This window comes from Simochromis diagramma, unplaced genomic scaffold, assembly GCF_900408965.1.
Source record: "Simochromis diagramma unplaced genomic scaffold, fSimDia1.1 OVJJ01000501.1, whole genome shotgun sequence".
Lineage (NCBI taxonomy): Eukaryota > Metazoa > Chordata > Actinopteri > Cichliformes > Cichlidae > Simochromis > Simochromis diagramma.
The window spans coordinates 5,535,603-5,549,173 of record NW_024387320.1 but is presented as its reverse complement, the minus strand read 5'-3'; the positions used below and the strand labels follow the sequence as shown (position 1 = coordinate 5,549,173).

At 40.5% G+C, this 13,571-nt stretch overlaps 1 protein-coding gene across 1 annotated transcript in view; it reads right to left on the bottom strand.

Moving 5' to 3' along the window:
* clybl (citrate lyase beta like) overlaps window positions 1-13,571 on the bottom strand; it is a 77,438-nt gene that overhangs the window by 17,242 nt on the left and 46,625 nt on the right. The window contains exons 3-6 of the mRNA XM_040005483.1: window positions 8,293-8,481; window positions 3,608-3,709; window positions 2,146-2,239; window positions 1,331-1,498 (exon numbers count right to left, since the gene is read on the bottom strand). Of these exons, the coding sequence (XP_039861417.1) occupies window positions 1,331-1,498; window positions 2,146-2,239; window positions 3,608-3,709; window positions 8,293-8,481 (553 nt within the window). The remainder of the gene's footprint in view (window positions 1-1,330; window positions 1,499-2,145; window positions 2,240-3,607; window positions 3,710-8,292; window positions 8,482-13,571) is intronic.

The following is a 13,571-nucleotide window of genomic DNA, read 5'->3' as shown; positions in this document are numbered from 1 at the left end:
TTCTTTTGATTCTCTGTTTGCTTGGAATCACGCCGAGTCCAACAACTAAACAAAAACAGTATATTACACGTCTAATAATGGCATTAATGTGAGGAACCCCTGTACTAAACATAATATACATTCTGAGTAAAATTGCAGCATAATTAAAACAAACAAACAAGAAAAATGTAAAATAAAAATAAAAATAAAAGGCACTTGGCTATAGTGCAATATAGAGTAATTCTGAGATAAACACAATCAAAAGCATGCACACAAACATGCTGCACCAGAGAATAGAGGTGGCAAATGAGGTCACCTGGAAGGGTTTCTGTATGAGACAACCAAAACCAAAAAATCAAAAGCAACAAAAGAAGCTCAACTCCAGACTGATTTGTTGATTTTAAGTGCAAGGTAACGTGTGTGTCGAGTAGATGTTCAGAAGAGTGTACAAAGGGATTTACGCTTTTTGTGCCAGTGCTTATTTTTTCTCCATCTTTTCCCAATGTGATTGGCGACTAATGTCCGATGCTGTTCTGCTAAAATGATCTGAAACTGGGGCAAAAAATAAAAAATAAAAAATCCTAGCCATTACAAATCCATGAAATTCAGTCATGTGTTGCCTTAGTTTATGTGGATCTACACCACACGGGGGGAAAAGCTACATATATTTAGGATTTTAAAATCTAAAAAATGGTACAAAAATATCAAAGAATTATTTGGAGGATTGCAAGAACAGTGCCTGCAAAAACACACTGTGGGAACAGGTTGTCCTGCCTTCTGTGGTCTGTTGCAGGCAGTCTGCAGGGCTACACACACATACACACACAGACACACGCACACACAAAAAGCATGACCTGGCTATAGACACACTATCACACACTAATAACTCCTTTTAATTATACATACTCAAGTGCACACACACCCATTCATACAGGCACAAAAGAAATGTGAGATCTTCATTGCAGTGTGCAATACAAGTATATAAATAACAAATGAAAAGCCAAAGGATGCTCTGTCACCTCCCACAGTGTTTCATGTAACATTTTAAAGCATTTATCAGCTGGTTCATTCCCCCATTCTCATTTGGAGAAAAAAACAAAACAAAAACAACCCCACATGTAACAGAGGGCAGAGGGAGTGAAAGCTGAACTGCCTGTATGCCGCTTGCAACAGGAAGTAAGGGATGCCCGTTGCCATGCTATAATCAGGAAGGTAAAGTAAGAGCAACAGATGAGAACAATGTGAAGCAAATGCAGAAATCAGAGGTAAATCACAGTGACAGACGTGATGTCTCAAGTCATGACTTGAAGGAACAAGGGCAGATTTCAGATAAAGAAACAAGAAACTTTACCTGTGAAGCCCATGAGAGCGCCTTCTCTGGCCTGCTGCCTCAGCCCCTCCACATCTTTGTAGTCGATGTAGACCAGGTCAATAGCCTGTAGCCCAAAGGCTTTGGCAGTCACAACCACCCTCTGCCTTGCATAAAGGAGCTCTCTGGCATCCTTGGTCCGTGTGGCACCTTATAAAAAAAGTCCAAGGACACATGCACAGTTTGCCAGACAAGATCTCAAAGAGACGCTGTTGATCTGTAAGTAGGTGTAGGTTAGATGAAACGGTGATGGGCGATGAGCAGCAGGTATTACATAAAGTACACTGACACATCCTTTTATGTAATAAAAAAAAAAATCAAGGTTTATTCTGTCATTTCCGATTCTTGCTGCCAAACAGTCGATTGGGATTATTAACCACTGGTCTCTGTGCTTCATTACCCATTAACTCTGTGCTTTAAAACAAACCTACTCATTGGGTTTAATGACAAGAAACAAAAACCAAAGAATAATCATTTTGACACAATGTCCTTTTTTACTCATGTGACCTGATTCAGTGAATTAGATCTTTGAGTTCCAGCACATTTACATTTATACACTTATCACTTAGGTATCCCACGTCTGTAAATCATCCCTTATTTCGACTGGAAAAAAATGTCTTCCCTTTTCCTGCAGTTCTGCAGTTGTGTGTTCAAAATTGAGAACATGTGACATGCATTATATTTAAAGACTAGCAACTAAGCTTGTGCATTTTACACAAATTGATCTTCTCTGCCATGAATCCAGGAAGAGAATAAGAGAATTTGGGGTCAGCAGTGTCAGAATGTGAAATAGCTACCTATGCTTGCACAGAAGTCATCAGAGCCAAACACCACGCCATCATGGTGCAGACCAACCTTAGGACCAAGCGAGCGAATTTCCTCACACACCGCCTGGAAAGAACAAACACCAGCCCGATTGAGATGGGTTAAAGTAAAACAGACGAAAACAGGCTAAACTGTAACAAATGCTACTAATTTTACACTCGTCATCACAAAACTATCCTAATTACTCTTTCTGAAATCTTTAACATAAAGGTAATATAATAACACACATCATTTATCTCTCCCAATTACATTCCAAGCTTTCTTTCCTCAAGGACTCATATTATTATACCAGCCCACTAAAGGTGCCACCTGCAGGTATGTAAACAGACACCTGGCTCGCGGCTCTTAAGGAAAAGTTGCATATCAAGCCTCCCTGCTATTTTACACACGGTTTAATTTGTTAAGACTGAAGCAGTAAAGTTTTTAAAACCTGTAAAGTAACCTTAAATGTTTCCTGTTTTTCTTAATTTAAATGATTAAATGTTTACATTTTTGCATATAACAGAACAGTAGTTTGTGTTAAGAAAACACGAATCACTAACACATCGTGGAGCTGCTTTATTTTACTAAAGGAAAACAAAAAGATTTTCAAATTATATTTCATTGCTCTTCAAAAAAGATTTGAAAAAAAAAATCAAACAACAACAACAAAAGCAAAGACTAATGGCTCCAATTATTACGGGGGAAAGTAAAACTTTAAAAAAGAAAGAAACCCTTTTGAATGCGATTGTCTGTGGCGAAGGCTGTGAAACAATATGAACATGTTTCCTGCTTTTGTTGGCCTCCAAATTAATTTCACCACTAGCTGTGCCACAGCGAGTTTTTTTTTCATGCTTGTAACCCTGGGTTCAGCCTGGGCAAAAAAAAAAAAAAAAAAAAAATTACAGGGTGTTCTCAAGACAGCACACAGAGCCACCCCCTGCCACCAAAACACATATACTTCCAACCACAGTCCCAGAATTAGGCTGAAGAACTAAAAGACAAATCAGAAGACGCAATGACAGCTGGTTTCTCCCCAAATGCCCCAAACCGTGCCCTCTTTTCTCGTGTAGCTGAAGGTCGTGATGTACTATTACCAAAAAAAAAAAAAAATCACTTTGATGCTATCTGAAATATCATTAAGAACTTTTGCACTGTGACGATATTAAAATGGTTCTAATTAAAAAATGTCAGCGTGTCTGAAGAGGACAGTCAGAGAGAGGGACACGCGACGGAGAGGTAGAAAAAAAAAAGCCTCAAAAGGCTCGTTTTGAGGGGGACAGTCTGAAAGCTTTGAATCCCTTTTATTTTAGACATGTGGAGTTCTCTGCTCACTGATGCAGTCTTTAATCTAAAGTGAACAATGGACAAACAGAAAAATGTCTTACGCATGCAGTTTTTTTTTCCTTTTTTTTTTTTTTGTGTGGAGGGGGGGAGATGTTGTTTGTAATTTACCTTAAAATTGAGCAGGCCCACAGCGGTTTCCACAAAGGTGATGAGGCGAATGGGTTCTGTCAGTGCCCATCCTTTCAAGTGGTGCTGAAACCTGTCAACAAACTAAGCACACGGGGACCATTTCATGCTCGTGCACTCATTAACAAAACCCACTGTTTCTGTGAAGCGAATGCAATAAACTCATTTGCTCTCACTACCCTGTACAAGATAATACACAGGATATTTGTGCTTATTTGGAGCATTCGATACATGTCTTAACACTTACCATAGGAATATTGAATTTCCATATGTATAATCATCTTAAACCCAGTTACAATTTCTTGGATAATTTGTGCATCTACTCTGCTGCAACCCTCAGTGGACTTATCAGCGCACTATTAGTTAAGCGAATGAGAAAACGCAACAGAAAGAGAAATCTGAGGCACAGAGCGATTGTGTGGTTGTGTGTGTGATTTTAAAAACTGGAAGGAAAAAAAATATTCAGCAGTAACAATCGTAAATGATTTGACACATCTTTCAAAAGTCACTGTGGGATAAGACAGAGAAGGTGGAGAGAAAAAAAAAATCTTAATGTGCAAAAACTCACTTTTGATACAAATCTTGACACCTTTATTACTTGCACTGTTCCCATTTCGGTCCTTATTCAGAGGCACATCTATGAGGGTTCAAATAGCGCAGAGAGCAAGCACATGAGAGCGGCAACAAAAGCAAGTGAAATGAAATATTTTACATTATCACCAGGGTTCCCCCCTTCGTCTGAAGTCTTCTGCTCTACCTTCTTTCAGAGGCTCTGCACAACTACAGAATGTGCTCCCCCGAGACTGTGTGCACACATGTAAATGTGCACACGCACGCCCCAGCACATGCACACACACTCACACACAGCAAAACCAAAGAAGAAACAAAATACGGAAAAGGGGAGAAGAAACAAGATTTAGGATGTCTTTGAGTGTGTTTTACTGTGACATTATTCTGTTTTGCGTCCCTCCTCCGTGGCAGGGAACAGGGAGACTGGAGCAACAATCAGAGTGTGATGTGACATTTTGGTGAGGCCTTTATCCTGCACGACTCCTGCTAATATGCAAGCTCACCTAAGTAGGCCTTTAAAACCAAGTTTAATTCTTTGAAGACCAAAGCATTCCAATTTTTTCCAACAGACCAGTTCACAGCTAGCCCTGGACTGCCAGTGGGGTAGCCCAAATTCCTAAATCTATCATCTGGAAACACACAAAAGCCCCCTCCGTCAGATATTTCCTTTCAAAGCCAGACAAAAAAAAAAAAAGACAAAAAAGAAGAGAGTGCAAAAGCTCAGAGTAGAAATGTCTACCTCCATGTCCCCCCCACCCTCCCCCCCATGCCGTTTTCTTCCTCTTTGACACACTGGGGGAAAAAAAAAGAAAGGACGGTTATAAATAACCTCAGGTACGGCGCTACTATTTTTCTAAACGAAGAGCAAAATAACCCCCACGCTCACACTCACCACTCTTGTTCTCAAAACTGAAAGAGTGGGCCTCCATTGAAGGATTTCAAAAAATAGGGGCAATTTTAATCATCTCTCCATTCAATCTCAGTTGGATAAATCATATCTGAGAGATTTGCATAAATACAAACCATCAAAGTCTTTTCATCTTCAAAGAGGTTTTCAAGACCCAATAGGCTTTGTACTGTAATCATCTGAGGTCACAACCCTGTGGGAGCAAGGTTGCTATGGCAACATAAAAACTAACGCTGGGGGCTTAGCATAATATCCCCCCCCCCCCTTCACAAACACAGGAAGGGGTGCGGGGGTCCGAGAGGGAGTGTGAAAAGAGGGTGTAGATAAACCTATTTCTGTGACAGAGGAAACTAGATAGATATGGCCTGTTGTGGGGAAACCTATCTGATATTACACACGGAGATTACCACCAAAACGCTGCGCCATGCAAACCCTAACAAGGCTGAGTGGACTGTTTGGTTTCCACCAAAGGGAAACAAATGACAGCTCCACGCAGTACCGCCGGCTGAAAAGCCTCCGAGGCTTTCTGATTACATGTTTATGTCCTTCTGCTGTATTCTCCTCCTCAGCTATTATACACTTTAAGGGTCTGATTTACACTGCATACAAGAGGTACTACAGTCCTTGTTCACTGGTACTCGGATGGGTGCAGCAACCATTAGCTATCAATGGCTCTTAAAACTAGGTCCTGTTTAAAATGTTATTCCGCCCAAAAAGGGAAAAAAGAAGTAACGTTAAAAGAAGAAATAACACCTCTTCTCTTCATTCAAAGCCACGCTGCAAACAAGGCCTCTGATAATTTCGCCACCCAATCATGAAAAGAGAAGGAGGGGGAGATAGAGCTAGAGAAAGGAGGCTATAGTGGGACAAGTTTCAATTAATTTTCTTCAAAAGGGGGCCAGATTAAATGTTTCCGGCCAGCTGAAGTGTTCATTTCACAGAGGGGAAGCGGAGAAAGGGATGAGGGGAGGGGACAGGAGGAGGAGCAGAGGAGGAGGAGCGGGACAGGGTGCGATTCTTTTGGTCCCAGTGCACACCAAATAGTGTGGTGGGCAAAGAATGCACACGGCTCCGAAATCTTTGTGAGAATTGTATTCAAACAAAGGAGGGAGTTACGCCTGTTACAGCCCAATAAGGCCTGTCAGTCACACAAGGGCCGGAGGAGAGGAGAAAGACAGAGGAAAAGATTTCCACACAAAGAGAAACAAGCAAGTCCATCTTTTAGCGACAAATCAGTCTGGAGGTTCCTGAGCTAATATCAATAAAAAGGGAGGAAAATAAACAAGTGAGGGGATTTACTGCACTGCCTTACAAGAGTGGAGAAAATCAGACACTTGTTTACAACACATGGAACATGAATGCGCACACAGACGCACAAAAAAAGTACAAAGCGGCTAGAGACTGAAAAAGTTGGGAGGGATGGGATAAAGATAAGACTCAGGTCCTCATCGAGTGCCACCAAGTTCACTTTGTCTAAGGGTACATATGCACCAACTGATGCAAAAATCATACTGGCAAATAACTCAAATGCTTAAAACAAGCAAGCTACCTACAGGCTTTTTCTCTCAAGGGGTACAGTAACAATATAAAGGGCTAACTTAAGTTTTTGCATTAATATTAAAAAAAAAACACCACATAACATAAACAGACAGTTATCCACAACTTAAAGCTTTCTAAGTTGGCTGAGTCACCATAACAACACAAGTGGATTTTTTTTAAGTAAAAAAAAAAAAAAAAGACTTTCTTAAGTGAAGAAAAGCAGCCAAGGGAGAAAGGAGCTAGGGGAGAGAATTAGTGAACACCTGTCAGCAATTATACTTGCAAGAAAGAAAGGGCAGCAGGAAATAGACATGTTATAATTAAAGCCACTAGTTAAAAACTTCCTGCTCCTTCCCTCAGACCAAGTATGAGCACAAATGTGTGCGTGCGTGCATGTATGTAATAACACAGAGGCAAAAAGAAAAAAAAAAAGAAGCAGACTAGACATACACCTTTACTACAGATTACCTCTCCTCTAAACATATCACAACGTGTCGCGCTTGTTTAATCAACTGTAACTGTTCTGAATACATGCGGCTTGATATAGTAGAGACCAAAAAACGTTACTTTAAAAGCTATATCCCCCACTTTGCATTGCTTGTTTGGGGTACTCAATGCAAAGTGACAGCAAGAAAAGCATTTCGACGTAGTTCGAGCACCGTGCCTTTTTTATGAAAATGAAGGTCAGCAAATGATGTCGATGCAAACAGTAAGTAGACTGGGAATAAATCTTGTTTACCCTGGCATGTGACTGGAGCTGATCATACAGGTCTGCATTAATGATGTCAATGTCTGCTGACTTTTTGGGGCTCGACTTCTCTACATCTGTTTTCCTGGTCTTGGCCATCTTGGTTTGTTTTCCTGGTATTGGCCCTACCTTTAATCTATAGAAAGCAGAGGTAGGGCCAATACCAGGAAAACATCTAACACTATTGCTTCATATTAGATTCATCAATTCAGTTTAGCGACCTTTTTCAGAGAATCAACCTTTTTAATATCTGGCTTCAGTTTTTGATAGCCTAACCACGACTGCACTGCCTTTTTTTGCAAGTTTGCACATGTGTAAACATTTGCAACATGCTATATTTAAAGGTGTATAAGAATAAGAGAAAGTAATGAATCTGAGGCATTCTGGTTTGGCTATCGGGTATTACATTTGATTAAATCAGTTCTTAGACACAACAGGACACTGTTCACAGCAGTCCTCCGTGAGTTCACCAGAGGCAGAAGGCACCATTGCGCTGTTACAGAAAGTTATCAGGCTTCTGAAGTTAAACCGAAGAAATGTCATCTGTTTCTTGAGCAGCAGCCAAGAAAAACACTCTGTCTGTCCCTGACAGGGATCGATTCCCTCTTTTACTTGGAAACGGGAAAGCTTGTTATGACTGCTTTGAAGATTCCCGAGGTTTCTTCTTACTTCATGAGTTTGTGCAAGATCACCAGTGCTTTTTAAAAGACTGTCAGAGTTCAAAGAAAGAAATGCAATGGGAACTTTAAGTGTAGCTGTTTTTTTGCTGTTTTTTTTTAATTTATTTACTTTTTCATACATTTTTTACAGGCTCAGAAAAAAACTCAACTTGTGACTTTGAGCCTATTTTGATTTTGAAAAACAACAGTTATTTATACGTGACGATGATGATTTTTCACTCACCCATTGCACTTCCTGTGTGTCCTCCACTTTGGGCAACATGATGGCACGAGGGAGAACCTTGGCCTTCAAAATTACCTCCAGGTCCGCCTCAGCCAAGCCACTAGACACCGAGTTCACTCTCACACACTTTTCTGTACGGCCCAGGTCCAATTCCGCTAACATCCTCGGAATAGTTTCCCTGGCTTCTGTCTGTGAAAGAAACCATGATTTTAATATGCAGCATATAGTTGTTTTAAAATAAAAAATGAAAGTGTGTGACATTGTTAGATTAAAAACTCTGCATGTTGAAAGCACGTACAGTTAGATTTCATCATTGCTATAGTAGTTATCTACTAAAACAAAATGCTTAAAAGGGACAAAAATCTCTCTGGTGCTGAAAACTACCTACTTTGATTCAACATATACCAAAATGCAAGTTCTTAAAATTTGCAAAATCATTGGAAAAATTCAGTTTTCATCAAGGAAACTACAAAAGTGAATTTGGACACTGAGATGAGCATGAAAATAAACCTCGCATTATGAACACAAACTGTGTGATCAAAATGAGCGGCCGACAAAGCACACAAATACGAAATGAATGACCTCAAAATGAAACATTAAACGTGCATGAAAATACAAAACCAAAATAACATAACATACATCTGCACTCTTTTTTCCTCTGTAGTGCATCTATATCCAGTTTGTCAGAACAGAAGCTGCACACTCAGCTTTGTTCTCTCAACGTAGGCATCGTAGGATCTGAGCAGGAAGAGAGATGATGAAAAATCAAAGAGAAGCCTACACTCCCTACTTCTATCGGTAACACAGTAGCACGCACTGCAATATTCAAACCAGATGCTGGCTACAGGAACGGAGAGAAAGATGGATGGAATGGGGAGAGAAGCCAGACTAGGGAGAGCAGAGAGGCTCAGTGGGAGAAATGTGGTCTGAGTTAAGCAGCATGAGGAAACGGTGGCTTAGGAGTTGTCAGCTCAGATCAGAAGCTGGAGCCTTTGAGTGCTTGTGTATAAATGTGTGTGTGTTTGGGAATTCTCATACTGGGATTTTTCTCCTGATTCAAAGACTACCACTAACAAAATGTTAAGAAATGTACACTCAACCTGATGCCAATTGCTGGGTGAACCACAAAAATGTTCCGATAACTCGTGAAATAAATTTCAAGTAATTCAAATATTGCACCGAAAAATGCTGGCACATGTGGCACGATGCCATGTGATGTAACTCCCTGGATCACGCAGAGCATATAGTAGTGCATCTAAACAGGGTGATAATCAGCAGACTGACAACTAAAATAAGTGTGTGCATAAAAGAGAACATATAGACAGACATAACATATTGAGCCCATATATCACAAACGCTTGTAAAAACTCAAGCGGACAAGAGTCAACCTTGGTTCAGTTGTATGAGTTTAGGGGGTACTCTCAAGGGTCACAAGGACTAAACCAGTCCTAGCTCTGATCTCCTGGAATGCAGAACTGTATGTGATATTGTAAACACCCTCCCAGCATCAATAAAATGCGGTATCAGAGTACATATCAAAGATTTCCTTGGATTTAATAGGGTTCATGAACAGGCTGAGCTGCTGTGTGTCATCTTTGTCTCCTTTTTGCCTCACTGAAAGAGACAAGAGGGATTGTCACACCATATGATGAGGGCACTGTGATCTTTGACTCTTACTCAAATTTTGCTCTCTCCTCCTTTCTCAATGCCGCTCCCATAAGCCAACACAGACCCGCAACTCGATTGCAGTAACTTGAAACGGATGGAGGCGATTTACGCAACCATAACTCACTATTCATAAACCTGCTACTTGGTGGATAAAATTCTGTCTGTCCCTGCGTAGTTCATGGTGACTAGAGAAAATTGATCTGTGAGAACTGCTGGCTGTTTTATGTGCCAGGAGTCACATTGATCCCTGACCAAATTATATAAATAGATACCCAGAAATGATCAAAAAGCGTGCTTATAACGTCCTCAGATCAGAGACGGGAACGCTCCCAATATCTTTCTCAAGGCTCAACCTGATATACTGGTGACCCGCGTGTATAAAATTCTTCTTATGTAAGCAGAAATCACTCATGAAAAGGACAGATGTCTTTTCTTCTCTTTTCCAAGGCCACGGCAGCAGAAGTGGTCAAGGAGACGGGCTGGGGTCTCATATAAAAAACTCTTACAATCAATTTTCATCTTAAGAATCCTTTAAGAATCCTTAAAGATGGAAAACATAGAACACTATAACAGTGAGTTATTTTGTACCAAGAAAACTTGAATTTTGAAAAAGTGATTATTCTGCTGTTTACGTAGAGACACTCAGGCCTGTGGTTCTTCTGCAAGTCATTGTCAGAGTCGTGGGAGGGCTGGAGGTGGCCAGCCTGATGCAGGCTAGCACAAAGAAATAGACAACCACTTGCACTGACATTCACAACTATGGCCAATTTACCCACTAAGTGCATTTCTTTGGACCGTGGAAGGAAGCCAGAGTACACGGAAGGAGAGAACCACTCGAACACTGGGAGAACATGCAAACTCCACACTGAAGGCCACTGTGCTGCCATTTACGAACATAACAATAAGATATGTTAGTGAAAGGTGACAGGAATTGTTTGTCACACCGAAGGCTTTCTTGTCCTTGAGTTATGGAAGGACAGTGAAAAGTTAGTTTGCAGATTTGACAGACTTTATTTGCACATAATTGCCTTGCCTTTCAAAATAGCATCTCTCTGTTTTTGTTATCCACTAAACATTATAAAATGGGAAGCTACAAGGCAGGTGCGGTCAGTTTAAGTTGTTTTGTGATCTGAAACAGAAAATGACATTCTCAGAGCCCATCTAAGCACCTTTATTTAGTCCTCAGCATCTTTCATGAATCGATTGTAAGCACGCGATCTAGACATCTGAACACATGATCTTAAGACTAAGTTCAAACATAGAACATTTTTATAAATGAGGCCCCAGGTCACTATTCACTATCCTTACTTTTATCTTCTTTTCCGCCTAAAGTGAGAGAGAGATTATTCTGCCAGACACCTTGACCCCTATGGGCTCCGCTACTCTGAGCTTGAATAAAGCTCTTTGAAAAGAAGATATTTTACATTAATGGACAGCCATCCAACAAGTTGCTTCAAAGCTCCCTCCCCAATCACCTGGTGTCCTATGGAGAGCTCGCCCCAACGTCAGCGCCATCCCCTCTTTGATTCCCTCCATCATCCTCATCATTAGAGGCTGACACACAGGCAGGCAAGCTTGCAAGCAGTCACCCAGGCAGGCAGGGCCGTCGAACGCATAGATGCACATGAGAAGCTTTTCAAGTGCAGAGAGGCTGACCTTCCAGGAGAGCGAGGGCAGCTTCTTAACACACAGCCTGAGCTCTGACACTCAGAATCCTACAGAGTGCTGTATATATGTGACACAGCATGGCTACCGCCTTGTAGACACCAAATCAGACTACAGCATCCAAACTGGTATATGTGCAGTCCACAGCAGGACCAACTTCCTCTTCAGCATCAGATCATGGACTTCCAGCCCTTCTGCCACGTTGCTTGAAACAGGGAACGTCAAACACCCCCTCTGGATAGTCTATACATGTATACGTGTACACACAGTCTGTCCCTTCATTCAGCTTGAATTGTTTTTTCAGTAGAGGCATGATTATGGTGGATATACAGAGGATATGTGACTTTTTTTTAAAGGGCATAATTTGGGCTAGACTTATTTTTTCCTCATACAATATTGTTATAATATTGTTATAGTTATAGTAAATAGCAAAAACATTAAGATGTCATAAATTAGCATTATTTACAACATTAAAAAGTCAATGTCATTCTAAAAAAAATTACTCACATCTGTGCACTTGCATTCACAAGAACAGCTTATATGTTCATCCCACTTTTATCATTTCCATTGTGCCTTCAAACAGTAGAGTGCTGTATCTTTAGCCTGAAAGTGGATATAGGGTTTCATGTCTAAGAAGTGCAAGATCATGAGTCACAATGCGTGTAGTTGTTTTTCCTTTTTTTAATACCTTTTAAGATCGTTGTTTTGCACCCTGCTGTGTAACTCGTGATGCCATTTACAATGAGCTGTAGACTCTCGCAGGTGAAGGCTGCCAGCCTCAAGTGTAACTGTCCGCACTTGTTCATCTGTCTTTGTTAGTGTGTGCCAGATTGTGTGCGTGTGTGTGTGTTTTTGTAGGCTTCAAGTTATCGTGGATGCGTTTTGACAAGTGACATGCTGCACTCTATAAAGTGGGAGTGAGATGACTGACTAATTCAGGCTATGCAGATAACTGAGACGTAGCAGGAGGAGATTCAGGCCTTCACTCTGTCAGTCGGAGGCGCTCTGTGTTATCTGTTACACTGTCAGTGCAGACAACAAGACATAACTAGCAGGAAAGAGGAGGAGAAATTTGTAAATCATGAAACCTGCCTGTCATTGATGGTCAAAGCTGACAGCATGAGGCAAAAAACAGCTAGTTATTACACACTTTAATTAGCCATGAAAGGAGCTCATTAAAAATCTTTGGTTACAGTTCATTACAAGCTGAAATCCACGATACCATATCAATCCATGGGGGAAAAAAATACAGTTTACATTTTTATTTTACATTCTGTAAAATAAGAAAAATTCAGATTCCACCAGTCTTCTCCAAACTAGTGCCAAACTATTGATCTTTTGGATACTGCAGGTTTTTTATCATTTCATATTTGTAGTTTTAAAAATCTTTATTTATTCCAGGATAGCTTTTGGGCCTCTAAAACCAAAGCAGAGTTCTCTGGTCTAATTGTTTACAATTTGATTTGATACCTCAAAACACATTTTTCTGAGTTTATGGCCAATACAATATATATATATATATGACTCCGTATTAGGGTTGTATTAGGGCCCCTATTACATGACTCTGTAACAGGGACCTATTGAGGACCACTCAATAGGTCAGAGTTGTTTTGGGGGTTGAGGGTGGCTATACAATATATTTACTTTTGTCTTGGATTGATGCAACATTGTGACTATTCTCTAATCAATACCATAGGCCAAGCCAATGAGGATAATAAGTTTACACAAGACAAGCAGTAGGACAGAGACTTCTGAAAAGCGTGGGCAGCTCCTCAATAAGTCACAAATGTAGTTCCATTTCATACATCCCAGACGCATTTCGTCTGTATTTCCTGGAATGCTGTCATGTTGAGTTGGGAGACTGCCAAATTCATGGTGATCACAACAACTTCAGTGCTTGTTGCAACTACAGAAGAACCCAGCTCATTCAAAGACCTTCCTCCTAA